General features: G+C 61.3%; 1 protein-coding gene across 1 annotated transcript; it reads right to left on the reverse strand.

Moving 5' to 3' along the window:
• Positions 1–1,029: 1,029 nt before the first annotated feature.
• On the reverse strand, positions 1,030–12,503 carry ZBTB47 (zinc finger and BTB domain containing 47). The gene is made up of 6 exons (XM_039249862.1): positions 12,421–12,503; positions 7,366–8,928; positions 5,638–5,785; positions 4,023–4,138; positions 3,259–3,403; positions 1,030–2,993 (listed from the first exon to the last, which is right to left on the reverse strand). The coding sequence occupies exons 1-6, from the start codon at positions 12,421–12,423 to the stop codon at positions 2,632–2,634; spliced, it is 2,337 nt and encodes a 778-aa protein (XP_039105793.1). The 5' UTR covers positions 12,424–12,503; the 3' UTR covers positions 1,030–2,631.
• Between the last annotated feature and the right edge of the window lie 2,998 nt (positions 12,504–15,501).

Here is a 15,501-nt window from a genome sequence, read left to right on the forward strand (position 1 = left end):
CCAGGTGCTTGCTAATTTGTTTTAAAAATAAAAAGGAAATGTAAAAGCTGGTAAAACAAGATCCCCTACCCATACTGGCACTGCTGAGGTTCCATTATTGCTTCAGACCCTTGTGATCTGGCTGGAAAGGCTCCCACTCACACTGGCCCAAGGGGAAGAGAGCATTTAGCACCAGGGACCAGGGCTCCTGTTCTCACCAGGACAGGGGCCTCCCAAGAGAGGGCTTGGCGATGCCCACCCACAACGATAATGACCATTTTGATCAGAGCCCAGCCTGCTGTCTGGACCCCTGCCCTCAGAGGGGAGGTGAAGGAGAACAGGAAACCCAAATCCTGGGGCAGGGTTTCAACACCAACTCACCCTCCCCCTAACACCCACCTCTAGCCTCTGGTTATTAATGAGTGGCCTAACAGGGATCTGATCTGGCCAGCTGTGATCCCCCCCACCCCCCAGCCAGGCTCACTCACTAAAGTTGTAGTGGGGCTAGCTGGTGACAAGACAACCAGTCCCCATGTAAGACCCTAGTGTCAGCAACGGGGGTTGGGGGAACCCATGGGGATCCCAACCTACAGCACACTGGGGGAGATCAACTTTTTTGGGGAAAACATGAGCCAGCTCTAAAGAGCTGCCAGGCACTGGGTCCAGAGGTTAGAAATAGCAAGGAAAAGGAGGAAACGGGGGCGGGGGGACCCTGAGGACGTCATGGAAGCCCAGAGATCAAGGAGTGCAGGAGAGGGAGCTATAGTAAAGCAGGAGCCTGGAACTCAGCCTGGGGATAAGGGAGCTGCAGAACTGGGAGCCAGACAGGGAGCCTCCTCCCTCAATGAGGGGCCCACCTTCTCTCTCCGGAGGACAGCAGGGGTGTCTGAGGGTAAGCCTGTAGGCTCCGGCTTGCACTACTACTGCCACAGCCCCACATGCAACTAGGCCAGGACAGTGCCTGCTCTGCACCCAGAGAACAATCAGGGCTGTGTAGCTTGGATTATGAATCTTCAAATCACTCGGGCTTCTTGGAGCTGCCCACATCTGTACAGAATAAAGTGCTTCGTTTATTGATGATTAAAATGTCCCCAGCCCCCACCCCAGTGCCATGGGCCTCACAAGGAGGTCAAAGGGGTTCTGACCCCCTCAGCCCTTGGGCTGATGGGGCCCACTCCCCCTGCCCCCTGCCACTGTCCCTCCCCCCAGGGCCTAGGCCTCTTCCCACTCCAGCCATGCTTGGGAAGGTGGTGGTGTGGGGGTAGTCGTGGGAGTTTAAGGTGCAGAGTATAACAAACAAAACTGTATAAACACAAAAGGAAAGAGCTTAACTAGGAAACACGTAGCTTATGGAACCTTCCTCCCCATCTTAAAGGCAGGGATAAAGACGTTAAATGACAACAAAAAAGGGTGTCCTATTAGTGCCAGCCTCATGGGGGCAAGCATTGGGCACAGGCTGGGGCTCCCCCAGGGCTCTCGCCCCCACCCCGGGGCCTGAATGTGCAGGCCCCTCTCACCAACAGTGCTACAGGCGCCCTGACCACAGCACAGAGGCCCAGGGGAGACAGGGATGCTGCAGGCCTAGGAAGGTGAGGCCTCTGCCTTCGGAGCCGGGATGGGTACAGACACAGACACATCTCCTCTGGTGTGGGAAGGATGACCAGGGCAGCTGGTGGGGGACGAGGTGCTCTGTGAACAGCAGCCCTACCCCGGCCCCGCTGATAGCACCTTGAAACCTCAAAACATTTGCCCGGGTCTCCTTCTCAGGGCCCTGCCCCTAGTGTCCACCCATTTGCAGGGCCGTTGGCTGCAGCCCGGGGGATCTGGCACTGCCGGAGCCAGCCCATCTGTCCACCCTGGGCCTAGCCCCCAGTTCCTCCCCTGCCCCAGAGGCCCAGTGGCTGCTGGGGACGTCCTCTCCTGGACTCAGGGACCTCAACGCAGTCTGGTATAGCTCAGGCTCTCTGCTGGCAGGGTAGTGGGCGGGAGAGCAAATGCCTGGGGTCCAGCCCCTGCCCACCACACTGCACACAGTGCAAAGCTGGGTATGCAGCCTTTGCACTTCGCCACCTCTCCCACAGCACACTCACAGGCATCCAGACTCAAGCCCGTGCCTCAGTGTCCACAGGCCTCAGACTGGGTCCACGACTCCTTCTGGAGAAGGGGGAGTGGCTGATACCCCAACTCTTCCCCAAACTCCCCAAGATGACGGGGCACAAGGGAGGCAGAGATGAGCCACTGCAGCTGACCCAGGCTTGGATTGGCCAACCCCCTCCGGCTTAGGCATCAGCAGAGCAACTGGGTCACACCTGCTCCCCAGCCCCTCCCTCCCTGCTGTACCTGTGCCTCGAGCACCCCCCTCACCTGGAGGGGGTACTGGAAATAGTTTCCTCTCTTTTCTTTTTCCTCCACTTCCAAAAAAAAAAAAAAAGTAAAGGCTTCAAGGAGTCACTGAAAGGGGGGCACTTGGGAGTGAGGTGTCCTTCCCCCAGCGCCGGGGGCCCCGGGCAGCATGTGTCCAGCCACCTCTGGAGGTGAGGGCGGCGGTGCCAGGCCAGTGCTGCTGCCCTCCAACCGGAAGGAGGGGGGGCAGGGGGATCCCTCCCGGAGGCGGCCCCGGGCTCCATGCCCCACGCACGCACGGTTCGGCAGTCAGTTGTTGGCGCTCATCCTCCCGCCGGAGTTGGCAGTAGTGGGGAAGAGTGGCGGTGGGGGCGGCAGGTGGGGCGGGGGTGGCAGGGTCTGGGGCAGCCCCGGGAGCAGGGGCAGTGTGTGGGCCGGAGGCTGGGACGGGGACAGGCCTGGGGCAGAAGCGGCGCCGTCGCTGGCCAGGGGGTGACTGACGCGGAAGCATTTCTCCTTGTGGGCCTTGAGCATGTTGGAGAAGCGGAAGCGCTGGCCGCACACGTCGCAGGGGTAAGGCTTCTCGCCGGTGTGCGTGCGCCGGTGCCGCTTCATGTTGGGCCTGCTGGTGAAGCTCTTGCCGCAGATCTCACAGATGTACGGCTTCTCCCCTAGGCACGGGCGACGGGCACCAGGGAGTCACTGAGGGGTTCCCCACGCCCCAGCTCTGCGCCAGCCTCCCCACGCTCCTAGAGCCATGGTGGGCCCAGCCCTGGGCCCCTCAGTGCCTCCCTACCCCCGGAGGCAGGGAGAATGGCACCGGGCCTCACAGAAAAGGGCACACTGAGCCTGGAGGTGAGAAGCTGCAATGGCTGGGGCCACCCCTGGCCTCTGGAGCAGGGCTGCGAAGGGGTCCCTCTTGGGAGGCAGCCGTACCTGTGTGGGTCTTCATGTGCTCATCGAAGTACTGCTTCATGTTGAAGTCCTTGCCACACCACTGGCACATGAACTGCTTGTGGCCGATGTGGATGCTCATGTGTGACCGCAGCTGATACTTGTACTGGAAGCGCTCATTGCAGTTCTGAGGGTGGGGTGGAGGGTGAGGCCCGGGGGCAGAGTAGGGAGCAGCCTTTGGGAAGGGAAGCACCTGCCTGTGACCGCAGGGCCTAGGGAGGACACACACACGGGCCGGGCTCCTGGGGCTGGGCAGCACACGGGCAGAAGAGAGACCAAGGGCAGACAGGGCCCAGGCGGGAATGGAGGTCAAGTGGGAAAAGGCCACAGAATGGAGGGAGTCCTCATGCTTAAAGCTGAGCGGCGCCCCCCCCACCCCACCGCCATCCTTCCTCCTTGCTGGAAGGCCCTCCCACCCCATCCCTGCCTGCAGCTCTGTCTCTGTTCTGAGATGTTCCTCTCCAAAAAGCCCACCCCATGCACCATTCCAGCCCAACGAGACTGCCCACCCTGAATGCGTGGGGACGGGGTTGGAGTGGGGATGGCAGAGGGTGGGGGCGGGGGCCGGCAGATAGGCAACCAGGTAAGGACAGAGTGGGGGGAAAGGGCCACAGACACCAGGGTGGGGTCCCCTCTCTCCAAATCCTGGACTCCAATCCCCACAACTCCCTGGTTTTTAGGCAGCTGCTGTTCCTGATCCCCGTCCATCCCGGTGGCCCCTGGGGCAGGCGGAGGAAGGGGCTCACCTCGCATCTAAAGGGTTTCTCCCCAGAGTGCTGCAGTGAGTGCACTTTGAGAGACATGCTTCGTTTGAAGGACTTCCCGCAGGTCTCACAGGTGAAGGGCATGTCCTTGGTGTGGGCTGTGGGGAAAGCCATTATGTCTCAGGGGGACTCCCCTGGCTCCTCCCAGGGGATCCCTGCCTGACCACCTCCCACACTGGGCCCTCCTGGGAGGCACACCTACTTCAGGGTCTGCTTCTGAGCCTCAGTCCAAGATCTGGGGCTGACTTCAGAGCAAGGCCCCTTCCCTCTGGGCTAGGTCTGTCTGTTCTCAAGTCTGGTCAGACTAGCACGGACGCCCTCATGTTCTTCAGCCTCTGGCCAAGGCTGCTTCACTCCCAAAACTTTGGGGAGTGACTGAAGGACCCCAAGTAGGACTGGCCTCAGCTCACACCCTGGCCCCTGCCAGGGGCTCCCTGCACAACCTCTGTGGGCTTCAGGCATGCCCTTCTATAAAGACAGGCTAGGAGGGGCGCATGGGTGGCTCAGTCGGTTAAGCAGCCAACTTCAGCTTAGGTCATGATCTTACCTCTTGTGGGTTTGAGCTCCGCATGGGGCTCTGTGCTGACAGCTCAGAGCCTGGAGCCTGCTTTGGATTCTGTCTCCCTCTGTGTCCCTCCCCCACTCACACTGTGTGTATCTCTCTCTCTCTCAAAAATAAACATTTAAAAAAATGTAAAGACAGGCTAGGAATGGCACTGAACCTCAAAGGTGGGCTTTATAGGGGATGACACTAAGCAGTCCAGAGGAAGTTAGCTGTGCTCCCCCTAAAACCATGGAGAGATGAGGACTAATAAACTGTTCAAGGAAGATCTAGGGGAAAACAACCAGAGCCAGAGCTCAGAGCTGAGGAACTCGAGCCCAGGAAGACTACCAGTTCTGGGTTACCCAGCATGCTCCTGGTTGAGACCTCAGGCCCAGGGCCCCAGCTCCCAGGTGGCTGGAGAAAGGGGGTAAGGCCTGGCCAGGGGCCACACCTCCCTTGAGCCCCAGGCCCCAAGCAGGCAAAGAAAGAAGGGCCACCTGGACACCAGACTCCCAGGCCCACAGAGGGGAGGGACAGTCATGCCCAAGGCAGAGGAGGAGCCCAACACACACCTCCTTACTGCACTGCATTATCATGGGTTGCATTCAGAGAAGCCTGAAGCCCTGTGAGGGCCAGAAAGAAGGCAAGAAAAAAATGAGAGGCACACCTGGCCTCAAACTGAGACATGGCCTATGTCTGCACCTATGGCACTTTGTACAATTTAGGAAAAGGTGATCCTTTCCCTGGTGGGCACAACCCCCTGCTGTGATACCTAGTCTGGTTAGTAGTGTGCCAGCTGGATTCTGGTTCCCATCTGCCATCTTGTCCAGGAGCCCTTGCGCAGTGTGCAGCCTGCCCAACTATACATGGTGCCCCTGACCTTGGAGCCTATCCAGGCCACGACGGCCGCCACAACCAGCCTCCCCCAGACTTCCCAGCTAAGAGGGGCCTTTTCACATCTTCACACTGCCCTTGGATGGGAAGCCCTTCCCAGCACAACCAGGAGCTGGCCGAGCTCTGACCTCAGGCCCCATCCTCTCTCAGCCTACTCACCAACCATGTGCTTGCGCACGTGGGCCATGGTATAGAACTTCTTCTCGCAGATCTCACAGGAGAACTTCTTCTCTGCATAGCCATGTACGATCTTGTTGTGCTCGTGGAGGGACCAGAGCTTCTTAAAAGCTTTACCACAGGTCACACACTGTGGGGTAAGAGGACTTTAGGGCCCAGGTCCTGTGTCAGGACTATGTAACCTGGGACAAGCTGCCCCTCTCTGGACCTCAGTTTCTCCAACTGAACTGTGCTGGCAAGAGAGCCTAGCCAAATTGGATGTTCTGGGAGTCGGGGATGGTAACCCACCCATCCAGGGCTGCAGCCTGGGGCCCTCCCCTCAACCTTCAACCGAACTAGGGTCAGGGGTCACCTATACAAGGAAGCCCCTCCTCTGTGCTCATTTTAACAAAGCATCTCCCTACTGAGGGGAGACACACAACTAGCTGATGGGCCACAGCAGGTCCAGAGGCCACGGTGCATGGGGAAGAGCTGCTCAGGTAATGGGTCTGACAGAGCTGGGACACTGCCTTTGCTGCCTCCCCCTGCTGGGACCCAGGCCCTGACCCCGTGGATCCTCAAGAACATAGGTGTCAAAGGGCCACCTGGGGGAGACTGTGGGAGGTACTAGGTCCCATGAGGACACGGAGGATTGTGGGAATCCTGTGCCCCCCTCTTCCTCCTGTCCTACCCATCCCTTCAGGACACTCTCCCCAAGAGCTGGAGTAGGTCAGGGCTTGGGCAGAAACAGGCCAGGGCGCCCAGGTCAGAAGAGGCACATGCATCTTTCCCCTTCAGGAGGAAGGTTCAGGTGTGTGCAGGTGGAGAGTCAAAGGGCTGCCCAGCAGGCAGACAGGTGGGAACAGGTGCAGGAGGTGGGCCAGGAGACCAGGTAACCCCCAGGTAACACTTTCTCCACAGGGCAATGCAATTAGCAATTAGCTCAGGCAATCAGCACCCGCCTACCTGCTGCCCCATCACTCCCCTCCCAGGTCAGAACAAGTAAAAAGCAGCCAGGCTGGCCCTGCGCTGACCACACCCTGACAGGCCAACACAGGGCCTGGCCACCAGCCCAGCTCCCCTGCTGGGCCCCAGCAGCCCCTGCTCTTCCCAAATTTCTCATCTGAGCCCTCTTCCCAGGCCCAGGCCAGCTGGCATCTCCAAAGACTGACTGCAAGCAGGGGCTTTCTCCTGCTCGGCCACTCCCTTGCTCTATTCAGCCTTTGTGGCAAGAGGAAATGGCGCCCTCTCTGGGCAAACCCTGCCCCACCTCGCCTGTGCTTTTGTGCAGTGCACAATCTGAAACTGCAAATGGTGGCCCTGTTGGCCTTAGCAGCCCTAGGATTTAGGAAAACACAGACTCACCCCTCCTCACAGCTGGCTATCCACCAGCCTCAAGTACTCAGACAACTCCCTCCTCTCATCCTCCAGAGTCCATGCTCCCCTTCGCCCCTCTGGCCAAGGGTACTATTTGTTTCAGTCCTTTCTGCACATGTCTCCACATGCCAAGCCCAGCTCCACCTGCCTCCTCCAGGAAGCCCTCCTTGACATTATCCCCGGAGCTCTCGCCACCCCGGGCCTGGGCTAGTCCCGGGGTAAGTCTGGCTTCCCTGGCCTGTCTGGGTAATGCAGGCAGCATGACCCTGGGTGCCCGGCCTGGGTGGTCGTGTGGACTCAGCAGGCCTTCTGCCCGGCCCTGCCCCGCCCACCCCAGGGAGTCAAGGGGCACACCTGGATGTTGCGCTCGCAGTCTGTCTGCCGGTGCAGCAGCAGCTCACTCTCCAGCAAGAAGCGCTTGCCGCACTGGTCGCAGATCTGCATGCGGCTGTGGGTCACGTTCATGTGCTTCTCCAGGTACCAGCGGTTGTTGAAGACGCGAGGGCACTTCTGGCATGGGTGGTGCTGCTTCTCTTCCAGCTTCACCTTGGCCCCCAGCCCATCAGTGGCCTGTGGCCCTCGGGCCGATGCAGAGGCTCCGGGCGCGGGCTTGGGCCTCTTCCCACCCCGTGGCCTGGTCTCCTCAGGCTCAGGGGGGCCCAGGCGCCGGGCGTTCTCTCGGGACCGCGTGGCCATGTGACCATGGGGAGGGGGCTCTGCCCTGCTGCCCCGCCGCCCCGCCGGCCCCTGCCGGCCCCCCACCTCCCCCTCCCCCTCCTCCTCCTCTGAGCTCTCTTGCTCCTGTTCACTGTGCCCTTCCTCTTCCTGCTCCTCTTCCTCCTCCTGCTCGCTGTGCCCTTCCTCCTCATCTTCCTCCTCTCCCTGACTGCCACCCTCCTCTACCTCCTCTTCCTCCTCCTCCTCCTCCCCTCCACTGCCACCACCCTCCTCTTCCTCTTCTTCCTCCTCCTCCTCCTCTTCTTCCTCCTCCTCCTCCTCCTCTGAGTGTCTCTGCAGCCCATCTTCCCGGCCCAGCACCATGGTGGCCGGTCCCGTGGTGGTCCCCGGCTTCCCCTCGGGCCCCGTGGACACGTGCAGAGTCTGGTTGTTAAGGTTCACCTCCACAATGATCTGGGACTGCTCCCGGCGGCTGTAGGTGCCAGAACCCCCTAGCTCTTCCTCCAGCCCCTCCCCACCCTCCAGCTTACACAGGCTGCCAGGGGTCCCACCAGCCTCCTCGACACCGCCCTCCTTCTCCTCCTTGAAGAAGGGCTGGGCCGGCCCAATGGCAGCAGGCACCGGGCCACCTGCGCCCCCAGCCCCGGCCCCGTCCTCAACACGCACAGAGTAGGGGTCAGGGCCCTCGCGGGCATAGATCTTGGGCAGGCCTGGGGCGTCTGCCTCCTGCTTGATGTCGCAGTAGTAGGGCGGTGCAGCAGGGGTGCAGCCAGTGGTCGGCTGGGTCAGGGCCACAGCGCTGGGGCCCGGGGGGCCTAGGGAGCGGGCATCTAGCAGCTCCTGGCAGGACGCGGCGATGTCAGCCATCTGCAGCAATGAGGCGGCACTGAGCACCTCGTGGACGTTGGCCGCGTTGACCAGCAGTTTGGACGTGTAGATGAAGTTGAGGATCTGCTGCAGGCCGCCGGGCGCCAGCGCCTCCAGGGACAGCTCCACGCGCTGCAGCTGCTTGTTCTGGGTAAAGAGTGAGTGGAAGAACTGGCTGTAGGCGGCCAGCACGCCCTTGTGTGCCGGGAAGACACTGCGCTGGGGCACCAGCACCAGATCCACGTCGCAGAGGTCAGGCTGGAAGAGGCGCTGCTCGTTCAGGCGGCCCATCAAGCAGGCGAAGTGCAGTGCCACGTCCTCCACCAGCGAGAACTCAACCGCTGGCGAGTCTGTTGTCTTCTCAACCAGCAACTGCGGGGCACAGGGCACAGGTCAGGTCAAGGCCGGCAACCTGGGCGGCACCCACCACCGGGGGACAGCCTGTCCAGCACTCCTGGCTCCACGTTATAGAAAAAGGGCTGAAGCTCAAGCAAGGATGTGGCAGGGAGGGAAGGGGGAGGGGAACCAGGACTCAAGCCCGATCCAGCTGCCCCTTAGAGCGCAGACTTCAATCATGACCTTCAGCTCCTGGATTAACTTTTCTGGTTAACTTTTCTGGACCTCCAGCTCTTCCCTGCGAAACAGGAAGTCCTCCTGGGCAGGGAAGGGGAAGAAAAGGAAAGAGGAAGTAACAGGAAATAGGGTGACCAACTGTCCAGGAGTGCCTGGGACCTAGCAGGTTCCTGGGATGTGGGGGCCTTCTGTGCTAAAACCAGGGTTGATCTGGGCAGACTGGGGCGAGGTGGTCACCTCAGATACAAGCACTGCTTCAGCATTTCTGGAGCTCTGTGGATTCTCTCCCTCACACTCACACACAGAAATAAAATCATGCCTGCCCAAGCCCAGACAACTCAAGAACGACAGTCAGGCTCACTACCTCACGGCTCAGCCTCTGGCTGCTACTGCACTCTGGGGGAAGCACCTCAGAAACCCTTCCCCTCCCCAGCATCGGGCCTCAAGGCCTGAGGCCTTGCAGAGTTAGAAATTCTCATGAAGAAATCCAGGCCCAGGGCCTGGTCCCACTCACTGCTGCAGGCGGCTGGTGGGATCGAGCCAACCCCTTTCTTACTGGGCCAGGCTACTGCCCATGGCCTCAGTTCTGGCTGCCAGCAACTCCCTCACACAGGGGCTCTGTGGGGGCAGAAGGACATAGCTGGGTTACCTGTCCACCATGCTTAGAGACAGGAGGCCCCCAAGGCCTGTCCTAGACCCTCTTCCCTCTAGGGCCCCAGACCCCAGGTCAGGTATGATCCAGGCCCAGAGGCTCTAAGAGGGGCCCATCTTGGAGGCCACACTCCTTTGACGCCTCAGAGAGGCCCTTGAAGTCTGACGGGTCAGATTATCAGGTCCTCGGGCCACATCCAGCACCTGTAACTTGTCCGGAATGAGGGCTGGCTTAATCATTCCTGGCTCCTCCCCAGCAGCCCCCCCAAAAGGTAGACAGCGCAGACAGGCAGGACGCCCAGTCCCGTGTGTAGGTCCAGCACACAGATGTTCAGATAGTATCTGTCCATCACCTGCCTGGCTGGACCAACTTCATGTTCCAGTTCAGGGCCCTCCTCGGGCCCTGTTTAACTCAGGGGTACCTTGCCTCACTGCCAACAAGCCATCAGCTCCTCCCCCCACCCTGCCCCCAGCACCTCCCTGTAAGCCCTGGGATAAAACCTTAGTTTGGTCTATCCATAGTCCGCCCCAATCCCCCAGGACAGTTCTTCCATGATGGGATAGCAGTTGGTGGGCCCAGTCTGGGCTCCGGGGTGGTACCTATGTTCACCTTCTTAGTTACCTGAATGAGAATCTGCCCTGGGCCCCACCCTGCATACCCAGGGCAGCACACACCCCATGCTCTCGCAGATCCCAGTCTGGCCAGACTCTTGACCATGGACACCATCTTCCTCGAGGTCTCCCACACTCCCTGACCCCCGGCCAAGAAGTCGCCCATCTGCCCCTCTGTCTCAGGACTGCTGGCCTGTCCAGGCCTGGCCAATCTAACAAGGATATGTTGCCAAGTCCTCCCACCTCCCTCCTCTGACTCATTCTGATTCATTCTGGGACCAATCCCTACTGCACGGATGGGGAAACCGAGGCTCAGAATGGGAGTGTCCCACAAGTGAACAGCAGCAGAGCCCCTAGACTTCCAGCAGTTTGCTAAGGCCACCCCTTCCCTGATGGACTGGACGCCACTCCACGTGGACGGATTTCTTGGCTTGCGATGGCTTAAAAAGCAGTAAGAGGCTTCTGGGGAGCCTCAGACTCAGGGGACCAGCTGTCCTTCCTAGATGCCACCACTACCCCCTGCAACGTAGCCTCTCCCCAGAGCTGCTACCACCTGCAGGTCAGTGAGGGGTCAGGATGCAACTTGGGTTGTAAGAGGGCCCCTAAGGGCCACTGGGGGCCACAGAGTGGCAGAAGTGGCTTGGATAAGGGCTTGTTAAAGCCACGCCTGTTGAGGGGAGCACATCCTAGGCCACAGGGCCACTCTGCATCCCCTTTCACAAAATGCCCTCCCATGCTTACCTGGCATTGGAAATAAAGGGCAGTGCCTGACCTTCCCATGTACAGATCTGGTCCCAGGGCCCTCTGGCCTCAGCAGGGAGGGAGTGGTTAGCCTGGAGGGTGTTGGTGCCCCTAAAGACTCCATTCCCACAGCAGTACCACCCCTCCCGGGTCAGTACCACCCTGCACCCTTGAGGGGCCCAAGAATCTCACAACAGGAACCCTGGCTGGCCCTAACTGACAGGGCACACCCATCCAGCGTGAGTCCATACCTGTCAACTACCTCAGCAGGCCTCAGCCACCCATCTGCCTGGCACCTCCCATGCCAGGCCCACGAGCTGTGCCTGCCTCCTGGGCCAGATGTGCCAACTCCTTGGAACTGCAGACATGCGTCCCTACTGCTGTGCCAGCTGCAGCCAGGTGCACTCCATCCTCAAGGCCAGGCCAGCCTGGGAGCGGTCAGGCACTCCTGTCGCCCTCCAACTCTCCCCGCAAGCCAGGCTGGGAAGCCCAGGTGCCAGGGACACCTGCTGAGACTGCTCACCAGGGCCAGAGCCTTCTGTATCTGAGGGGTACCCCCTCTCAGCGCCATGAAGCTGCCGGCTCCCTATCCTGACCTGCTTGGAGGCCCCAGGATGCATCGGCAGCCCCCGCCTCAACACACACCCCAAACGCCTATGCCAATCCTTACTGCCAGGAACCCGTGGGTGGGGCCCAGACTGAGCAAGAGGCACAGGTTCGTAACTTCCAGGCTCCTCTTTTTGGAGAAGGGTTGTCTGTTCCAGGCTCTTCTGCACTCATATGGCCCCACTCTTTTCCCAGGAAACAGGCCCAGAGAGGGCAGAGGACTGGCCCAAGGTCACACAGTAGTCTGGACCGGAGCTGCGGGCGTCCAGCCGCAACACACCCGGCTTGGCCCAGTCGCCCCAAATCCCCAAGCAGGGCGGCTCCAGGGCCCACGTGGCCCAAGGCCCAGGCGGGAATTCGACCTCCCCCCTCCCCCCAATCACCCAGTGGAGGGCGGCGGCGTCGTGGGCCCGGAGAAGCGCCCCCCTCTGCCTGCGCCTAGCAAGACTTCAGCTTTTCGCGCCTGGGCCCCCACCCCAGGAATTTAACCCCCTCCCCACCGAGGGCCGCGCCGAAGCGCCGCATTCCCGGCCCGCGGGGACCTAGGAGAAGGGGTCGGGGAGACGGAGGAGGGGTAAGACACCTCCAGCTCCTCCACCCTGAGCTGGCGGGCAGTGCGCTCGGGAGGGCGGAGCGGGCAGGTGGGCGGATAAGCGGGGGGACAGGCAGGGCCTTGCGTACCATGGTGCCGTGGCGCTGGGGGCTCACAGGGCCCCGAGGGATCGCGCTGCCCCCGGCGGCCGGGCCGGGGCCGCTCCATGAAGCGCCGCGCTGGGGGCCGCCCCGGCGCAGGGCCCCGCGACCATGGCCCCCGGGGGCGCGGCCGGGCGGGCGGAGGCGCAGGGCCGCGGCGAGTCCAGCCGCGGAGCAGCTGCGGCCCCAGAGCCTCGGGCGCGGCGGGCGGGGGGCGCGGGGCGCCGATTGGAGCCCGCGCGTCAGCTGGGGCCGCCGTCTGGACGCTTAAAGGGCCAGGCCGCCTGCGTGCCGGCGGGGGGCGCGGACACGCGTGGTGTGCGCGGTCCCGGTGCAGCCTGCTCTAGCTGGGGCGGCAGGAGACCCCAGCCGGGCCCCACTGCTCCCATGCTAGCGGATGGGCCCCGGCCTCACTCTCGCGCGCGGAGCCCCCTTTCTGCCGGGAAGTTCGTCCGAGAGTCTAATCTCAGACCCTTCCAGCTGCACCACAGAGGCGAGGTCGGAGTAGGAGGCGGCCCTGCAGTGGGGAAGCTGGGAGCGCCCACTCCCCAATTAGCTGCAGAAATGCTTCCCCTGCTCCCCTGAGCGACCCCACGCTGAGACCGAACCCCGTACCCTAGCCGCGCTCACCGCCCCCACCCTCTGGCCTGAGCTGCTTTGACCTGAGGGTGAGTCTAGGATTTCCAGCTAGGCCGGCTCTCGGCGCTATCCACCCCCCTACCTCCACCCCAGGGCTGCCCAGAGCTCTTTACTCTGTGCTGTTTGGCCCATACCTGTACCTGGTGGCCTCCTCTGGCTTTCCACAGTGCAGGGGCACAGGGCGGGAGGTGCCAGAACCCAACCACCGCTGCAGTGAGCAAGTCTTTAAAGGTGGCCGGCCCAGCACCAGGGAGAGGCAGGATGAGAGCAGTGGGAGCCAGAGGCCCAGGCCCCACCGTGCCCCTCGGCCGTGTGACCTGACCAGTGCTGAGGAGCCTCCCTGCTCAGTCTCCGCTGGGGAGACGCAGCCAGGCCTGCGGAATGCTGCTCTGGCACGGACACCAGTGGGGGCAGGGGGCTAGCGTGCTGGCAGGACGCTGCAAAGGAACGCTGCCAGGCTGAGCGGGCAGCAGTGTGGGGACCGCAGGGCGCCAGCCTGGCAGGGCCCAGGTGGTGGCTGGGCCTCCAGGGTGGAGAGGGGGGCTTCTGTGGGCCTCTCATGTGGCCCCTGTCATCATCCAGGTAACTTTCTGTGCCCTCAGCCCACTCCGTCGTGGTCACTCTGAGAGTGCCCCTCTCCTGGCAGTACCCACATCCCTCCCCACACATGCACCCTTGCGCTTACACAGCAGCCCCTGGCCCAGCTGTCTCAACATCCCCTGGGTCTGCCCTCTTCCTCATGAGTGGGCAAAGTCTGTGGGGCCTGCTCACATTGACTTGGTTCTGGGTGCCAGGAGAGGAAATGGAACAGATGCAAAGATCCCAGGGAAACCCCATCAAAAAGTCTGATGGGCTGCCCTGTAAGACTGCAAGGGCCTCTGGACCCTGGGGCCAGGGAGAAGACATCTCGGGGCAAAGATGGGGGTGACCAAAGAGTGTTGAGAGGAAGGGGAGGGATGCACACAGCTAGATGTGGCGTAGGGAGAGACCCAGTGGATAAAGACATGGGGGAAGAGGAGGGGACACAGCTGGGGACATGCCCACCCCTCCAACCCCCCTCCTCCCCCAGCAGAGGCGGCCACTGCAGACGCCCTGCACTTCTGTGGCCATGGTGGGTGCACAGACAGCTGGCTCAGCTCCCAGAGGCCTCAAGCTGAGGCCAGGCCAGTGCTGGCCAGCATGTGTGACCAGCTGGTCACCTCAGGGGTGCTTTCTGCCTCTTCCTCTCTTCCAGCCCACTTCTTCCTCATCCGATTCAGTGGATCCTTGCACTGACCTGGGAGGGGGCAAGGGATGGATTGTGTACCCATTGTTTGGATAAGGACAGTGAGGCCCAGAGAGTACAGAAAATACAGCCAGGCATCAATGTCAGGAGCCAGGGAAAGGGGAGGCTGGGAGAGCATGGCCTCCTCTTGGGCTGGGAGGAGCCTGGCAGAGAGGACTGCCCGGGACACCCTCGTGGGCCCACTTTCAGCCAAGGCTTGACAAGGGGCGTGGCCAGCCTAAGTAACCAAGGTAGGGCCCCTGGCCTCTTCAGGATTGGCTTTGGCTGTGGCAGTCAAGCCAAGAAGAGGCTGGAGGTTGGGTAAGAAGAGAGGGAATGGGGGCTCAGTCTCCCTGAAGACCACAGCTCTTCCCCTCTTGCTTCTCTGGCCTACAGCCCATCTACTAGGAAAGCCTGTGGGCACAGCCAGCTCTGGGAGAGGCTAGTGGCACTTGGGTCACATGATACCAGGCAGGAAGAGGTTGTTTGAAGAGCCCAGTATGGCGGGCTCAAATGGGGCCATCCAAACTGTGAGGGAAGTCCCCCAAGCTTGGTTTCCAGTCTCTGCTGAGCCTGGAAAGAACAAACAGCCCAGGGGTGGTTTGGAGGGATGTGTGTGTGCACACTTGCACAGCACAGGACTCAGCCTCCCTGGGGCACATGAGGCTGTGTAGCTGCTGTAGCTGAGATGGGGAAGGACAACAGAGTGGACAGTGCCAGAAAACAGAAGAGGACAACACAGCATGAAATCGGCAGGATGGAAAGGGAAGTTAAAGCTACCCCCTAGAGGCTGACCCAGGGCCCTACAGGGTCGGGGAGCATAGAGCTCTGGGTGTGGAGTTGGGGGTGTTGCTCCTGTGTTCTGCCTCCACCAAGCACCACACTAATAAGCTACAGCTGCCGGGGTGGGGGCCTAATTCAAACCATCAGGTTACTTAGTTCCCTCCTGCTGTGTAAACGTCATGGCCTTGGCATGCCTCACCAGCAGCTTCCAGGATCCTCTCCCACCGTTGGTTCAAGGGACCATGGGCTTCCCGTTGGTGACTTGAGCCTAGCCCTCTACATGAAAACGGTGGGCTCCTACCCTCCTCCTAGAGGCACTCCGAGGGCCAGCGTTCCCGGGCCTTTGATGTATGCCTGGCTCTAAGCATTTAACTCTCACTACT

Source organism: Hyaena hyaena, unplaced genomic scaffold (genome assembly GCF_003009895.1).
Source record: "Hyaena hyaena isolate Hyena2069 unplaced genomic scaffold, ASM300989v1 scaffold_350, whole genome shotgun sequence".
Classification (NCBI taxonomy): domain Eukaryota; kingdom Metazoa; phylum Chordata; class Mammalia; order Carnivora; family Hyaenidae; genus Hyaena; species Hyaena hyaena.